Source organism: Oncorhynchus clarkii, chromosome 17 (genome assembly GCF_045791955.1).
Source record: "Oncorhynchus clarkii lewisi isolate Uvic-CL-2024 chromosome 17, UVic_Ocla_1.0, whole genome shotgun sequence".
NCBI classification, from domain to species: domain Eukaryota; kingdom Metazoa; phylum Chordata; class Actinopteri; order Salmoniformes; family Salmonidae; genus Oncorhynchus; species Oncorhynchus clarkii.
Window position 1 is genome coordinate 5,940,732 of NC_092163.1, and position 18,367 is coordinate 5,959,098.

General features: G+C 40.1%; 1 protein-coding gene and 1 pseudogene across 1 annotated transcript; both read left to right on the forward strand.

Moving 5' to 3' along the window:
- Nucleotides 1-2,268: 2,268 nt before the first annotated feature.
- LOC139370077 (zinc finger protein 271-like) lies at nt 2,269-11,524 on the forward strand. Its single transcript, XM_071109392.1, has 5 exons — nt 2,269-2,485; nt 2,929-3,026; nt 3,184-3,331; nt 9,833-11,098; nt 11,141-11,524. The coding sequence occupies exons 1-5, from the start codon at nt 2,269-2,271 to the stop codon at nt 11,353-11,355; spliced, it is 1,944 nt and encodes a 647-aa protein (XP_070965493.1). The 3' UTR covers nt 11,356-11,524.
- A 4,269-nt stretch (nt 11,525-15,793) lies between these two features.
- The window catches only part of LOC139370356 (zinc finger protein 79-like), a 10,011-nt pseudogene continuing 7,437 nt past the window's right edge, over nt 15,794-18,367 (forward strand).

The following is an 18,367-nucleotide window of genomic DNA, read 5'->3' on the forward strand; positions in this document are numbered from 1 at the left end:
GGGTGCAGTGGGGTCTCCTCAGAGGAGGAAGGGGAGAACAATCGTCCTCAGTTATTTTCAGAAAAATTAAAATGGTAAAATATTTAAAAGTGGTCCTTTTTAGATAAAACTATACTAAATATAATCACGTCACCAAATACTTTATTAAAACATACTATTTTGCATCCTCCTCTAGGTACATTGACTTCAATACAAAACCTTGGAGGCTCATGGTTCTCAAGCCCTTCCATAGACTTACACAGTAATTATGACAACTTCCGGAGGACGTCCTCCAACCTATCAGAGCTCTTGCAGCATGAACTGACATGATGTCCAACCAATGAAAGGATCAGATAATGTATCTAGTACTGAAAGCATAAGCTACAGCTAGCTAGCACTGCAGTGCATAACATGTGGTGAGTAGTTGACTAAAAGAGAGAAAAATACAATAGTTGAACAGTTTTGAACAAATTATTTTTTTCCAAAATGAAGGAGAAGCGAGAGAGAGATATTTCGTCATTTATTTTCCACTTTCATTTTCACTTACTTAGCTAGCAAATGCAGCTATCTAGTTTAGCCTACTCAAACACTTGGCTCAAACAAAGGGATGCTATGTTAGCTAGCTGGCTATGACTATCCAACACAACACTAGAACTCTTCCAAGTCAAGGCTAGCCTTTGGTTTTACTAATTTATTGCCACTGGGACCCGCCAAGGTAAGTGCTAAACTGCTTACTGACTGTACACTGTAACGTTACTGCATGATTGTAGCAGGTTTACTCACGAGTTAGTTATTTTAGCTCTGTTGACTATGATGTTATTTTAGCTAATATGTTGACAACAATGTAAGCTGTGTGTAGCAGTTATGAAATGGTTTGGCTTGGAAAGGTTTTTTCTCCTGGTGACATACAGCTGATGTGTTGTGCATTGAAGTACAGAAACAAAGGGAGAAGGTGATAAGAGGAGAGCACATAGATGCAAGAAGGAATACAACGTGTCTGTAATGAAAGTGAACTGTGTTTATGCATGATCAGGGGTGTATTCATTCCGCCGATTCTGTTGACAAACGTTTAAATGGAACAAAACGGGGATAAACATACCTGAATTTGTCCAGTGACATCTCTATTTCAGCTAGATGCAGGCGAGAGTGTGCAAGGCAGTATTGAATGTGTCACTGTCTGTCTATGTGTCACTGTCTGTCATCGCAAAATGTTCTCTCGACCTGTGTGAACCTACATTCTAAACTTTCATTCATAGGCTAGGTTGCTACCTCATGATGGGTATAGGGACAATTAGAGTATCATGTAGTAGCCTAAACCTATTGCTGTTACATTGAACAGGGTGAGTGAAATATGAATGACAGTCATCCAATATGCTGTAATAGAATTAAGGCCATGCTCATGAAAAAACAAATCGTCCTGCCTCATCTTAAACGGCACTGACCACCACTGTTTGGGTGGTGGACCACTCTTGGTACACATGGGAAACTGTTGAGCTGAAAAACCCAGCAGCGTTGCAGTTCTTGACACAAACCGCGTGCAAAGTAACTTAAATATTTTGTCTTCCCCATTATCTCTCCAAATGGCACACATGCACAATCCATGTCTCATGTCTCAAGGCTTAAAAATCCTTATTTAACCTGTCTCCCCCCTTCATCTACACGGATTGAAGTGGATTTAACTAGTGACATCAGTAAAGGATCATAGCTTTAGCCTGGATTCACCTAGTCTTTCTAAGTCATGGAAGGAGCAGCTGTTCTTAATGTTTTGTCTACCCAGTGTAAAGCACTACAGATAATCAAGTGCTATTTGCATGTGATGCATTTGTTCTGTTGTTTACAGGATGCTTTGTATCTTATAGAGCGTGGCTTTAAGGGAATAGTATGGTCACATGTAGATAAAAACGAATGTGAAAAATTAACAGAGAAAATGTATATACAAAAAGTGTAGTAACTATTGTTTCCAAACTGCGTTACCCACTCCAGTCAGCAGATGGCGATGAGCGTCTTTCAGTTGACTCTTCTTTCGTGACGTATAATGGACTGGACGGACGCTTCTTCAGGAACAACAAGGCGCCAACTCTTTCAACCACGTCGGTAGCTTGTTAGCCAACATAAAACTGAAAGATTGACGTTTTAGACCATGTTAATGTACATTATCTAATCTCAGTGTTTTAAACGATTTTCGGTTGACGTATCAACTGGTTCAATTTGCAACCGTGTTAAAGATTGATACTGAGCCTAGCACTAGGCTAGACGCTAATGCTAGCTAGCTAGCTAACATCCCTGACCATGAGCTCACTAAACTACTCCTCCCTTACTAATGAAGAGGGGGTCTGCTGTATGGAGAAAGAATCTTTCAGAATGAAAAAGGAGGAAGAGGAGGCTGTTATAGTGAAAGAAGAGAAAGAACCGTTTAGAGAGGAAGATGATGCTATCTCAATAAAGATGAAGGAGGAAGACGTTTTGGGAGTGAAAGAGGAGGAGACAGAATATCAGATTAACACCAGTGAGTACTGTCTTCAACAGGGGCACAAACTATGCCGTTGTTGAACTAATGTGTGGTTTTAAAGTGGCATTCTACTGAAGTTATACACTTGAATATGTTGTTCAGTACTATATAAATTGTTAAAGGGTCAATCTGCCATTGGTTCATATATTTTAGGGACTTTTCAATTAGATGTATTGAATTCTCCATGTGGTCTATATTAAAGTTCCCCTCATCTAATATAACAGGCTTTTAAAATTCTATATTGGTGCATATTTTCTACTTAAAATAACAAAGGCCACCCATTTTGTGGAACAACCCTTTTACATTTGCATCACAAACAATATTTTAGGAAATCATGATGAAAGTGGCCATTTTAGACATATGCATGCCTCTTGTAAGACTCTATGATTGCTATAGATGGTCATAAGTTTACCATCTGTTTGATGTTCTCATTCACACAGGAGAGACACATGACTATCGTGGATCCTCTGGGAAGCCTCAACAACATCCTGATGCTGACGAGGAAGAGAATAGTCTCTCCAGATCAGAACACCAGATGGTACAGCTTGGTCTGGTCTAGCATACAGCTTGGTCTGGTCTAGCATACAGCTTTCTCTATTGGGGTCTGGGCTGGGTTTCTGTAGAGCACTTCATGACAACAGTGACATCAGCATCCATAATGATGTGCGTCTGTGTCCCCTCTTTATGGTTACCAGGACAACGCTAGCCCTTCCACCCTCTCGGAGTCCCCGTGTCATGCCTCTCCTGTTAGCACCTTGCTGCTGTTGGACTGCAGGAAAACAATGGGGCTGAGTGGAACTGTGGGAGGAGGAGAAGACAGGAAAGGATCAGATTTGACTCAAAGTAAGTGCTGTAGTTTAGTTTGAACAAATAAATAGATATATTCATTGGTATCTGTTACCAGGACAACCAGCAGAGTTCTGTTCGTTGTCAGGAAGATAGACTGGTGGATATGGATGTTATGAATATTCTGTCAATGAAAAGAGAGAAAGCAGTAGACCATATAAAACCTTGATTAAAGTCAGCTTTGGAGAGAAAGTTTCAAGATGATCCATTGTAAGGTGCTTGTTTTACAAAAATGTTTTCTCAAAACATTATGGATGTTACATTGCCTGTCCCAGTCAAACCCCCTATCTTTACTAGACTGTAGAACAGGCAAACTAAACTCAAGACACTGTTAATTAATTAACTAATACTGGAGGAAAGCTGTGATCAGGCTGCCCACTCAAGAGAAAGCTTCAAACTGTAACCAGTGCCTGCAACCTTGTTCAGGTTATCAATCAACCTACCAGGGTAGTTACAAACAGTACAGAAATTGAATCAACATATTTTGATCATATCTTTACTATTGCTGCAGAAATGTGTTTGAAAGCAGTATCCAAATTCATTGGATGTTGTGATCACAATATAGTAGTCATATCTAGGAAAACCAAAGTTCCAAAAGGCTGGGCCTAATGTTCTATATAAGAGGTCATACAATTGTTTGTGGTGATTCCTATGTTGTTGATGTTATTAGGTTGTTTTTTTTCACAGTAATTAACTCACGGACACTAGAGAAGCTTTAACCAAGTTTAATTATTCCCAAAGGTTCTGTACATCTGTAATTCAGACAACCCAACATTTGTTCCATCCAGATATATATCCCACTTAAGACACTCCTCCTTCTCTCCAATCCTTACATCTTATGGTTCCACAGGAAGAGAGTTAAGAGGGTAACAGGATACCAGACCTTTATCTCCCTGATGAGAATCTGTCCTGACCTCAACCTCTCCTTCATCTAATCCACAGATGTTCGTCTGCCTCCCCTGTTTCACACTTTGCTCTCCTCTCGTCCACCCAACACATTCCAAAGCCACCTGTCTTTCTTCAGAGAACCATTAACTTCTGACATAACAGCCAGTCTCTTTCACCTCCTATCACTTCTTTAATGTCTCCATGTTCAAAGTTTGGCCGATTCCAACAATGAAAACAATATTTGTTGGTCCGTGGTGTGTAATGACGAGCAACCAGATGCTGCCCTTGACACGTTTATGAAATTGCTTATCCCAGTTACTAATAAGCATGCACCCATTAAGAAAATGACTAAAAACTGTTAAATCCACGTGGATTGATGAGGAATTTAAAAATGGTATGATGAAGAGGGAGGCAAAAGAGATGGCATATAGGTCTGGCTGAATAACTGATTGGCAAACCTATTGCAAATTGAGAAATCATGTGACTAAACTGAATAAAAAGAAGAAACTACACTATGAAACAAAGATAAATGACATGAAGAATGATTGTAAAAAGCTTTGGAACACCTTCAATTAAATTTTGGGTAACAAAAAATCAACAATGGCATGGTGTCTGACAACGTGGATGGAAAATGATTGAGGATAATAGCGGCCGATATTGCCAGTTCTATTCGCATTATCTTCAATTTAAGCCCACTAGAAAGTGTGTTCCCTAGTGAGACAGCATAGGATAACACAGCATTATCGGCATAATTCATCGTTCAGCTTTGTCTCCTAAAACATGTTATTTTCTCAAACTCAGAACCATAAACCAATCCTCCAGGCATATATCAAATCCATCCTATCTTGACAAGATCACAGAGACACACTGACTGGCACACAGACATTGTGGAGCCAAGAGATACACGCTTGACCTCTCCCCTCTCTCCGGCCCAAACAACTTAGTCTTGACATAGAACAGATACTGCAACCCCGCCACAGTATTATACAAAAATAACATTCTGATGAGAAGTAACTTACAAACATATGATGAATATAAAACATCTTACCTATGTTACCCACCAATTCTGATTATTCCCCAACACCTGTCTAACAGAACACAGCAGCTGTTTGGCACCTTCTTTTTTCAATCTTTACCAACAACATGCCAGTGACATTTAAGTAAAGCCAGTGTGTCTATGTATGCGGATGACTCAACACTGTACACGTTAGCTACTACAGCGACTGAAATGACTGCAACATTTAACATAGAGCTGCAGTTAGTTTGAGAATGAGTGGCAAGGAATAAGTTAGTCCTAAATATTTCTGATCACCTTAAGTTACATGGCCTACTACGCTAATTCTGTAGCGGTGGGGGGTAAATATGAAGATTTTGTTGGTGCGCCAGGCAGGTATTAACCCTAGTTATTAAAGTTAGTTATTACATATTATAACATTGTTATTATTACTATTAAATATTATTACATCCGAAAGGATGAGAGTAGAATAGATAGAGTGATGCTTCCAGACACATTCTAAACATGGTGGAGACTTAGAGGACTGTAGCATCTAATGATGAAGCATTATGGAGTCTTAAAGGAGGACTGTAGCATCTAATGATGAACCATTATGGAGTCTTAAAGGAGGACTGTAGCATCTAATGATGAAGCATTATGGAGTCTTAAAGGAGGACTGTAGCATCATGAGGTAGTCACCGGGAATTCATTTCAATTAACATGTGTGCCTTTTTTAGAAGTTGAGTTGTGGAATTTCTTTCCTTATAACCTGTTTGGGATAGGGGGCAGTATTTTCACGTCCGGATGAAAAGCGTTCCCAAAGTAAACTACCTGCTACCTGCCCAGAAGCTAGGATATTCATAGAATTGGTAGGTTTGGATAGAAAACACTCTAAAGTTTCTAAAACTGTTAAAATAATGTCTGTGCGTATAACATAACTTATTTGGCAGGTGAAACCCCGAGGACAAACCATCCAGGAGGAATTTGTTGTTGTTGAGGTGACTCTGTTTTCAAATGGTTTTCTGTGGCACTTGGTTGCAGTTCCTATTGCTTCCACTAGTTGTCAACAGTCTTTAGAAATTGGTTGATGTTTTTCGGTAGAGAAATGAAGAAGTTCGGTTATTCAGAACGAGGGTCCAGCCTAGTGCTCTCTAATGTTTTGATGCGCGCTCCAGGTCACGCGCTTCATGTTGTTTTTATCCGGTATTGAACACAGTTTATCCCATCTTAAATTTTCTCTATTATTTACGTTTTAAAATACCTAAAGTTGGATTAGGAAAGTTGTTTCAAATGTTTGGACAGCATTTACAGGTATCGTATTAGATGTTTTGTAGTCATGCTGGGCGAGTTGGAACCAGTGGTTTTTTTTTAAATCAAACGCGCCAAATAAATGGACATTTTGGAGATATAACGACGGAATTAATCGAACAAAAGGACCATTTGTGATGTTTATGGGACATATTGGAGTGCCAACAGAAGAAGCTCTTCAAAGGTAAGGCACGAATTATATCATTATTTCTGAGGTTTGTGTCGCGCCTGGCGGGTTGAAATATGATTGTCGTGTGTTTGTTTGATGGGGTGCTGTCCTCAGATAATCGCATGGTTCGCTTTTGCCGTAAAGCCTTTTTGAAATCTGACACGGTGGCTAGATTAACAAGAAGTTAAGGTTTGCACTTGTGAATGCATGAAAGTTAAATATTTCTAACAAATAAAAAAATACTTTGCACTCGGCAATTTCACAGGATGTTGTCAACGTTCCGCTAGCAGGTTTTATTGTGTTTTAACCTTTTGGAACTACTCCTCCCGTTTCCGGGAGAATTGTCATCAACTACACTAATTAGCATAATGCAACGGACAAAAAATCTTACTAGAAAATCTTACTAGAAAATATTCATATTCATGAAATCACAAGTGAAATATAGTGAAACACGGCTTAGCCTTTTGTTAATCACCCTGTCATCTCAGATTTTGAAATTATGCTTTACAGCCAAAGCAAGACAAGCATTTGTGTAAGTTTATCGATAGCCTAGCATAGTATTATGTCCAGCTAGCAGCAGGGAGCTTGGTCACGAAAATCAGAAAAGCAATCAAATTCAATCGTTTACCTTTGATGAGCTTCGGATGTTTTCACCCACGAGACTCCCAGTGAGACAGCAAATGTTAATTTTGTTCCATAAAGATGATTTTTTATAGCCAAAATACCTCTGTTTATTCTTCACGTTTTGTTGAGAAAAAAACTCAAAATTAGATCCATAATACCGACAGAAACATGGCAAACCTTTTTTATAATCAATCCTCAAGGTGTTTTTCAAATATCTATTTGATAATATATCAACCAGGACAATTGGCTTTTCACGAGGAGCGAGAGGCACAATGGCCGCCTTTGTCTATTACGCACAAATCAATCTGAGAGCCACCACCTGACCACTGACACAATGTTGTCGTTCACGCTCATTTTTCAAAATAAAAACCTGAAACTATGTCTAGTGACTGTAGACACATTAGGGAAGCTATAGAAAAAGGAATCTGGTTGATATCCCTTTCAATGGTCAATAGGGATGCATAGGAACGCAGAGGTTTCAAAATGAGAGTCACTTCCTGATTGGATTTTTCTCAGGCTTTCGCCTCCAATATCAGTTCTGTTATATTCACAGACAATATTTTTACAGTGTTGGAAACGTTTGTGTTTTCTATCCTAAGCTGTCAATTATATGCATATTCTAGCACCTGGTCCTGAGAAATAGCCCGTTTGAACGTTATTTTTCCAAAAATGAAAATAGTGCCCCCTAGTTTCAAGAGTTAATGTGCCATAACAGGTTTTAATGTGTTTGAGCCAATCAGTTGTGTTGTGACAAGGTATGGGGGTATACAGAAGATAGCCCTATTGGGTTAAAGGTGAAGTCCATATTATGTCAAGAACAGCTCAAATAAGCAAAGAGAAACAACAGTCCATCATTACTTTAAGGACCACCACAAGAATGGAAGACCCAGAGTTACTTCTGATGCATAAGTTCATTAGAGTTACCAGCCTTAGAATTTGCAGCCCAAATAAATGCTTCACAAAGTTCAAGCAACAGACGCATCTCAACATCATCGGTTCAGAGGAGACTGCGTGAATCAGGCCTTCATGGTCGAATTGCTGCAAGGAAACCACTACTAAAGGACACCAATAAGAAGAAGAGACTTGCTTGGGCGAAGAAACATGAGCAATGGACATTAGACCGGTGGATATCTGTCCATGGAGGAGGAGATGTGATGGTGTGCGGGTGCTTTGCTATTGACAATGTCAGTGATTTATTTATTCAAGTCACACTTAACCAGCATGACTATCACAGCATTCTGCAGCGATATGCCATCCCATCTGGTTTGGGCTTAGTCCCACTGTCATTTGTTTTTCAACAGGACAATGACCCAACACACCTCCAGGTTGTGTAAGAGCTATTTGACCAAGATGGAGTGCTGCATCAGATGACCTGGCCCTGACCTCACCCAAATCGAGATGGTTTGGGATTAGTTGGATCGCAGAGTGAAGGAAAAGCAGCTTACAAGTTCTCAGCATATATGGGAACTCCTACAAGACTGTTGGAAAAGGATTCCAGGTGAAGCTGGTTGAGAGAAAGCAAGGGTGGCAACTTTTGAAGAATAAAATATATATTTTGATTTAACACTTGTGGTTACTACATGATTCCATGTGTTTTTTAATAATTTTGATGTCTTCTCCATTCCGTAACAGCTCCAGTGGACATTCCTGCAGTCAGCATGCCAATTGCCCGCTCCCTCAGAGATCTGTGGCATTGTTGTGTGACCAAACTGCACATTTTCGAGTAGCCTTTTATTACCCCCAGCACAGGGTACACCTGTGTAACAATCACGCTGTTCAATCAGCTTCTTGATATGCCACACCTGTCAGGTGGATGGATTATCTTGGCAAAGAATAAATGTTGACTAACAGGGATGTAAAAAATTCTGCAATCTTTTTTTTCAGCTCATGAAACATCCAACACTTTACATGTTGCGTTTATATTTTTGTTTATTGTAGTTACTATCAGTTTTAGGAACATTTACCCAAATATTTCACCTTATTTTTTACTTTACCCAAAATATGACCTCAGCGATAATCAAAATGTTGAAAATCTGTGAATGTCTAAATAAGAAATTGGTCCAATTAAACAGCAATGTGTCGAACCCTTTCAACAACGGGGAGATGTTACTGATGTGCTTTGTATCTGCGACGTAAAAACAAGTTTGACTTCCACACAAAATTACTTCTTTAGTTATTTTATGTTTAAGGAAGTGTGTAGGTCACATTATGTATCATACAGCTATGAATGTTATATATTTAGAACCACCTGTTCAATTGGAATCCAGTGACGTCTGTGTCTTCAGTGTCCTTGAACTGTCTAGGTTTTTGTGTTCTGACTTGTAAAACAGGATGAATAAAATAAGTAATGCAAACATAGCAGTAATTACCAGGAAGCTCTACATTTGTTTTAAAATCACACTAAGATTGTTAAAACTGGCCTCGGGTTATTGAGAGATCTGATTTAGGATGCAAGGTTGTTTTATCATGTGGTTTCATTCGGGTCTCTATTTAAAAATAACACTGTCTTTGGCAGGAGAAAGACCAGACTCAGAGGAACCAGAGCCAGGGACGTCCAAACCAGCAAGACGACACCAGTGCTCCCACTGTGGAAAGAGTTGTAACCAGAAAGCACAACTGAAAGCTCATGAGAGAATACACACAGGAGAGAAGCCTTACCACTGCTCCCAATGTGGAAAGTGTTTCAACCAGAGAGGAGACCTGAAACAACATGAGAGAATACACACAGGAGAGAAGCCTTTTCACTGCTCCAAGTGTGGAAAGTGTTTCAACCATTCAGGGAAGCTGAAACGGCATGAGAGAATACACACAGGAGAGAAGCCTTACCACTGCTCCCAATGTGGAAATTGTTTCGCCAGTTCGGGGGTGTTGAAACAACACGAGAGAATACACACAGGAGAGAAGCCTTACCACTGCTCCCAATGTGGAAAGTGTTACGCCCGGTCGGGGATGCTGAAAGAACATGAGAGAATACACACAGGAGAGAAGCCTTACCACTGCTCCCAATGTGGAAAGTGTTTCAACTATTCGGGGATGCTGAAAGAACATGAGAGAATACACACAGGAGAGAAGCCTTACCACTGCTCCCAATGTGGAAAGTGTTTTAACCATTCAGGCAAGCTGAAACGGCATGAGAGAATACACACAGGAGAGAAGCCTTACCACTGCTCCCAATGTGGAAAGTGTTTCATCAGTTCGGAGGTGCTGAAACGGCATGAGAGAATACACACAGGAGAGAAGCCTTACCACTGCTCCCAATGTGGAAAGTGTTTCAACCATTCGGGGATGCTGAAGGAACATGAGAGAATACACACAGGAGAGAAGCCGTACCACTGCTCCCAATGTGGAAAGTGTTTCACCCTGAGAGGACACCTGAAACAACACGAGAAAATACACACAGGAGAGAAGCCTTACCACTGCTCCCAATGTGGAAAGTGTTTTAACCATTCAGGCAAGCTGAAACGGCATGAGAGAATACACACAGGAGAGAAGCCTTACCACTGCTCCCAATGTGGAAAGTGTTTCATCAGTTCGGAGGTGCTGAAACGGCATGAGAGAATACACACAGGAGAGAAGCCTTACCACTGCTCCCAATGTGGAAAGTGTTTCAACCATTCGGGGATGCTGAAGGAACATGAGAGAATACACACAGGAGAGAAGCCGTACCACTGCTCCCAATGTGGAAAGTGTTTCACCCTGAGAGGACACCTGAAACAACACGAGAAAATACACACAGGAGAGAAGCCTTACCACTGCTCCCAATGTGGAAAGTGTTTCGTCCGTTTGGGGGACCTGAAACTACATGAGAGAATACACACAGGAGAAAAGCCTTACCACTGCTCCCAATGTGGAAAGTGTTTCACCCGGTCGGGGATGCTGAAACGACATGAGAGAATACACACAGGAGAGAAGCCTTACCACTGCTCCCAATGTGGAAAGTGTTTCACCCGGTCGGGGATGCTGAAACAACATGAGAGAATACACACAGGAGAGAAGCCTTACCACTCCTCCCAGGGTGCAAACCATTTGCCCATTTAGGAAGCCTGAAAGAACACATTAGACTGCACACAGAGGAGAAGGGTTATAAAAGCTCAGACTGTGGGAAAACACATTACTCATAAGTCACTTAAACGTCATTAGAGATTCCACACAGGAGAGAGAAATTACTTCTCTTAGCGTGTATGTTGATATTTCACATCACATTGACTTAAAATTCATCAGAGAACATACACAGTGCTCCCGTTGTCTTATATTGTTGACTGACATAGTGTTTATCTGTCTTTACCAGATGAAATTAAATGGTACAGGGTATACTTAAACATATATTTGTTTGTTTTTATTAGAAAACATGAAGTGAATATGGAGTCTGTCAGTTTGAATATAAAGAAGATCAGGTTCCTTCTTTTAAACTCTTTGTGTGTTTATCTGGGTGTGTCATTCCTCCAGCACTACAGATAATCAAGTGATATTTGGATGTGATGCATTTGTTCCATTGTTGACATTTGCATTGTTGGCCCACTGATGATTTAATGAAATGAAAATGTTCAGACTCTGTAATGGAAAATGTTAATTGTTTGTGTGTCCACATAACTGAGTATGTGACTAACCTTGTGAAACTGTCCTATTATAAGCTCCTGTTTTTGGGACTATCATCCTGTGTTGCAAACCAATTTGCACCTGTGTCCTTGTATGAATAAAGTCCCGCCCAGGAACAGGAAACTATAAAGATATTTGCTAATCACTCAATGCTTCAGGAATTCAGACTGTCTACACTGCGCTGTGTAACTCTGTTATTCTCTCTGAGCTCAGAAATAAAGAATCTTGGTTTGACTTGGACTCCAGCAGATCCTTAGTTTATAATATCCACCACAACTCGCCCATGGATTGCTGTTTATTATTGTCTCAATGAAGAGTTCCTCTTTCCACTTTCCTGGGGGCATTTACAACGCTCCCACTGGTTGAATAAACGTTGTTACCCAAATTATGAGATTATTATTTTATTTGTCAAATGGCAACCAAGCATCGATCATCATGTCACCAGAATAAGAACCTCAAAATGTATTGGAAAGGAGCATCAAGCTCATCACATGTAGTTTCACCACCCTGTGAAGTTCATAACTTATTTCATCTGTAGCCTAATAAACTACATAGGTTCCCAAGTCATAGTGGGAGGACCTGACAACATATCATCATGTGACTCCAAGTTAACTAAGATATGATGGTTATTATATAAATAATAACAAGTAGTTCTATCTGATGTCATAATTCACCCCTCTGATAATCAAGTGATATTTGGAATGTCTGAGTAGTTCTGAGTAGTTCTATATGATGTCATAATTCACCCCTCTGATAATCAAGTGATATTTGGAATGTCTGAGTAGTTCTATCTGATGTCATAATACACCCCTCTGATAGTGATACATTTGCTCCATTGTTTCCATGTCAGTTGGTTTCCCACTCTGATGATTTATATCTGACAGAGGGGCTTTAAATGAATAGTATGGTGACATCTTAGTGTGTCTTGAAATAGGATTATTAATCATAAACTCCTATAGCAACAATACACTGCAGCTTTGACATCAAGAAGAGAATGGGCTGATGGGTGGTGGTGCTACTCTATAGGTAAGGCTGTCCAATATGAATGTTCAATACTTCCACATTATAGGTTGATCAGTAGCCATTTAGTGGCTGGGATGTCCTCCACTGAGTCCACAGTCCTCTCCACCATAAACACCATCTGTTGTCTGCACAAGAACAAAAGTTAAAAGGCGTGTAGACGTTCTATAGTCACTGTTCAGCTTTAACTATGGAGTGACCCCATGAAATGGGATATCAGCCAACTCAGTGACAACCACAGAACACAACTATGTATCATTTACACAAATATATTATATTTGCATCTTAGCATCTTAGGTCTTATTGAAGGACTTTGAATGTGGTACATCACCTCCATAACCAACCTATTGTGTGTATTGAACATTCATATTGGACTGTAGCAGCTAGCTAACTGGCTACTGGTCAACCTATTGTGTGTATTGAACATTCATATTGGACTGTAGCAGCTAGCTGACTGGCTACTGATCAACCTATTGTGTGTATTGAACATTCATATTGGACTGTAGCAGCTGGCTGACTGATTTTTAAAAATGTAACCTTTATTTAACTATGCAAGTCAGTTAAGAACAAACTCTTATTTGTAATGACTGTCTACCAGTAGACTAAAGGTCTCCTGCAGGGGCGGGCTGGTGTTAAAAAATACAAATATAGGACAAAACACACAACAAGAGAGACCTAAGACACCACAACACTACATAAAGAGAGACCTAAGACACCACAACACTACATAAAGAGAGACCTTTGACACCACAACACTACATAAAGAGAGACCTAAGACACCACAACACTACATAAAGAGAGACCTTTGACACCACAACACTACATAAAGAGAGACCTAAGACACCACAACTGTTGGGGGTAGTGGAGGACCAGGATTGGTTAACACTGCTCTACACTCTCCTAGATAATGTGTTACTGTTGGGGGTAGTGGAGGACCAGGATTGGTTAACACTGCTCTACACTCTCCTAGATAATGTGTTACTGTTGGGGGTAGTGGAGGACCAGGATTGGTTAACACTGCTCTACACTCTCCTAGATAATGTGTTACTGTTGGGGGTAGTGGAGGACCAGGATTGGTTAACACTGCTCTACACTCTCCTAGATAATGTGTTACTGGTGTAGAGAGGAGTAGGCAGGATGCAGTTGCAGGTTTGGAACTACTGAATTTATTTCAGCACCATAGATCAAAGCGGGACGAAACCCCAATGCTGTTGTGCTCAAAATACATCTTGATTATCAAAAAGGCACAGGGCGAACTACATAAAGTACTCAGGAAATAGTAGGAGCGATTCCTCTCAGGAAGACAAGTAACATTTACAATGACCGATTAAAGACAAATGACAGAGGGAGTATCTATCTATACAGTGATAGAGTGGGGATTGGAACCAGGTGTGTGTAATGATGACGAGACAAGTTCGGAGTTGATGAGTGAAGGGTGTTTGACAGCAGTAGGTTCGGCAGCAGCTAGAAGGCCGGCAACACTGAATGCCTGAGCTGGGCAGGAGGGGGAGCCAAAGCGAAGTCTGGTGTGACATAATGAGAGAAAATCAATAGAATATTTAATATATTTAGTCAAATTCGGTTTTCTACATTTAGTTTTTCCAGGTTTCTGATTTGTCCCCGTTTTTCCGTTTTTCGCTCTCAAAATGACATTGTTAATAGAAAAACAACAAAAGGAGACCACTTTTGAAGTCTGAGAAAAATCTAAAACATTTTCATTTTTGTGTGTAGATACCCTTTAATTCAAGCGGCACCAGCAAGAGCCTTGCTTGGTTTGTAGTGTCGCTGTAGCACACATGTGATTGCAGAGTCTGCTGAACAAATCACAACTGGATTAATGCAAATAGTCATGATATCATTCTGCCAGGTAGGAACAGACTACTTTGTAGTTAACATTTAATTGACAAGGTTTTTTGGGAATCTTTTCCATCAACCAAAAGATGGTTGTCATTAGCATCATCGCTAACAGCTACACATAGTGGATCATTAGCATCATCGCTAACAGCTACACATAGTGGTAGACAAATGCACTCAGACAGGGGCATTTCCTGGCTGTTTCCTCTTCAGAAAGTTGAAGGAAAATACAAATCACTGAGGTGAATTTAACAACGACTTGCAGGCAGTGGGTTCAGAATAACTGATGAGAAAAAATGAATACAAATTATACCACCACCCAAAAGGGCACTTTAGAGACTGGAAGGGTAAAGGGGCATGTGCTCTACACAGGTAGAGACATATCTGTCCATGTTGCCTTTTGCAAAGTGGGCACTGCTTCATGTGGAAACACCACCACTCACCTAAATAGCCCACATGCCGCTGAGTGAGAAGTTTTTTAAAATTGTTTTTGGGCAGAATAATGTGAGGTGTTGTTAGTGGTGAGCCTTGGTCCATTTAGCTCGGAATATCCTTGTCAATCTGTCACCTAATCCTGCCTAATGGGCAGGTCAGCCCTGGAGGAAAGTATTGGCTGTAAGAAGTAAGAGAACATAACATCTGGTTGTTTTTAAATGACTTCTTTTGACATTGCTTTATTTTTGTTCCGATCTGTGTTGCTCACTCCAGTCAGCAGATGGCGATGTGAGTTTTTCAGGTGATGCTTCTTGCGTGACGTATAATCTAGTGGACGGAACAGGAGGCTTCTTCAATAGAGACAAAAGGCTTCCGTTTCAACCAATGCGGTGGTTTGCTAGCGAACATAGATCCGCAGCGTTTAAGCTCTTTAGTCTAATCTTGTGTATATTAATCTTAGTGTTTGGAACACAATTCTGTTTACGCATCTACTTGTTAATTTAAACGTAGTTTGCTTCTTAAATTAGCGAATGTGTTAACTTGATACTGCACAAGGCTAATCGCCCGGAGCATGAGGTCACGAAACTAGACGGAGAAAGATCTGGTGAAAGGAGAGGAAGAAGCTTTCAGAATGGAAGAGGAGGCTATCACATTGAAACAAGAGGATGATATTACAGGGAAAGAGGAAGATGGGAAAGAGGTTGTCAGAGTGGAAAATGAGAAGGTAGAATCTTTCAGAATCAAAAAGGAGGAAGATGCCGTAACATTGAAGGAGGAGAATGTAGCGAAAGAAGCGGAAGAACCTTTTGGAGTAAAAGAGGAAGAGGAGGATATCTCAATAAAAGAGGAGGAAGACGTTTTAGGAGTGAAAAAGGAGGAGGAGTCAGAATATCCGATTTCCATCCGTGAGTACTGTCTTAAAAACAGGGGCACAAACGATGCCGTTGTTGAACTAATGTGGTGTTTTAAAGTGGCATTCTACTGAAGTTCTACACTTGAATATGTTGTTCAGTACTGCCATTGGTACATATATATTTTTTAAATTAGATGTATTTTATTCTCCACGTGGTCTATATTAAAGCTCACTTCATCTTGTATAACAGGATTCTACAATCCAATTCTGGTGCATAATTTCTTCTTAAAATATCAAAGGGATGTAAAAGCCACCCATTTCATGGAACGACCCTTTTACACTTGCATCACAAACAGTATTTTTTTTTAAAGGCATAAATTTAGGCCCTTTTTAGACATATTAATGGCTCTGCTAAGACCCTATGATCGCAATAGAAGATCATAGGTTGACTGTCTGTTTGATGTTGTCATTCACACAGGAGAGAGACATGACGATCCTGGATCCTCTGGGGAGCCTCAACAACATCCTGATGCTGACGAGGCAGAGAAGAGTCTCTCCAGATCAGAACACCAGATGGTACAGCTTGGTCTGGTCTAGCATACAGCTTGGTCTGTCTGGTCTAGCATACAGCTTGGCCTGGTCTAGCATACAGCTTGCTCTATCTGGGTCTGGGCTGTGTTTCTGTAAAGCAGTTTATGACAACAGTGACATCAGCATCCATAATGATATGTGTCTGTGTCCCCTCTTTGTGGTTACCAGGACAACGCTAGCCCTTCCTCCCTCCCGGAGTCCCTGTGTCGTGCCTCTCCTGGTAGCTCCTTAATGCTGGGTATGAAGAGGTTGTCTGTGCTGCTGGTGGACTGCAGGAAAACAACGGGGCTGAGTGGAACTGTGAGAGGACGACAAGAGAAGAAAGGATCAGATTTGACACATAAAAGTAAGTGCTGTAATTTAGTTTGAACAAATTAAATAGATCTGCCCACTGGAATCTGTTACCAGGACAACCAGCAGAGTTATGTTAGTTGACAGGAAGATAGACTGGTATCTGTTACCCGGACAACCAGCAGAGTTCTGTTTGTTTACAGGAAGATAGACTGGTATCTGTTACCAGGACAACCAGCAGAGTTCTGTTTGTTGACAGGAAGATAGACTTGTATATTTCCACCACAGTAGACAGTTCTGTTAGTTGACATGTAAAACCTTGATGTAAGTTGTTTTAGAGAGAAACCAATAGACCATATACAACCTTGATGAAAGTTAGCTTTAGAGAGAAACCAATAGACCATATACAACCTTGATGAAAGTTAGCTTTAGAGAGAAACCAATAGACCATATACAACCTTGATGAAAGTTAGCTTTAGAGAGAAACCAATAGACCATATAAAACCTTGATGATAGTTAGCTTTAGAGAGAAACCAATAGACCATATAAAACCTTGATGAAAGTTCGCTTTAGAGAGAAACCAATAGACCATATAAAACCTTGATGAAAGTTAGCTTTAGAGAGAAACCAATAGACCATATACAACCTTGATGAAAGTTCGCTTTAGAGAGAAACCAATAGACCATATAAAACCTTGATGAAAGTTAGCTTTAGAGAGAAAGTTTCAAGATGATCTGATGTAAGGTGCATGTTTTACAAAACCCTTTTCCTAAAAACATTCTGGATGTTACATTGCCTGTCCCAGTCAACCCCCCTGTCTTTACTAGACTGTAGAACAGGAACTTGTCTGCCCTGCATTAAGGACCAAATTGTGATAAATAGAAATGTTTACCAGTTCCATTTAAGGACCAAACAACTGACAGCTGTGCCAAATACATTTCAAAATAGTTGGCAAGAGATTTTCATTGTACTGATTCCATGGCACATGGTTTATGAATCGACACACAAAATGACGGCGGATTCAAAGCTTCAATTATTATACAAAATTCTTGCAACCAATATAATGTTATATATGGGGGATACAATCTTCCCAGCTCTGCAGATTTTGCTGCGAGAAGGCAGTCATTAGATCATTTATTTTGGTACTGTCCATATGTAGCTCGTTTTTGGTCACAGGTCCAGGAATGGCTGAAGAATTGCAACATTTACCCAGAACTAACGCTGCAGACGGCAATACTGGGTGATTTGAAAAGTCCTTTTCAATCAATAATATTATCATTATTTAAACAAAAATGTTTATCTTTCATTTACAATCTGTAGAAACTATGAGAATCGACAGCACAGTTAAAATATATATGGCAAATATAAATCCCATATGGATGTTAAGAGACAGATGGGAGGGGTTGAATG

Coding starts and splice junctions, on each gene's coding strand:
- LOC139370077 (XM_071109392.1), top strand. CDS start 2,269: ATGAGCTCACTAAACTACTCCTCCCTTACTAATGAAGAGGGGGTCTGC. Junction 2,486..2,928: donor AGAATATCAGATTAACACCA/GTGAGTACTGTC, acceptor TCATTCACACAG/GAGAGACACATGACTATCGT. Junction 11,099..11,140: donor ATGTGGAAAGTGTTTCGTCC/GTTTGGGGGACC, acceptor TACACACAGGAG/AAAAGCCTTACCACTGCTCC.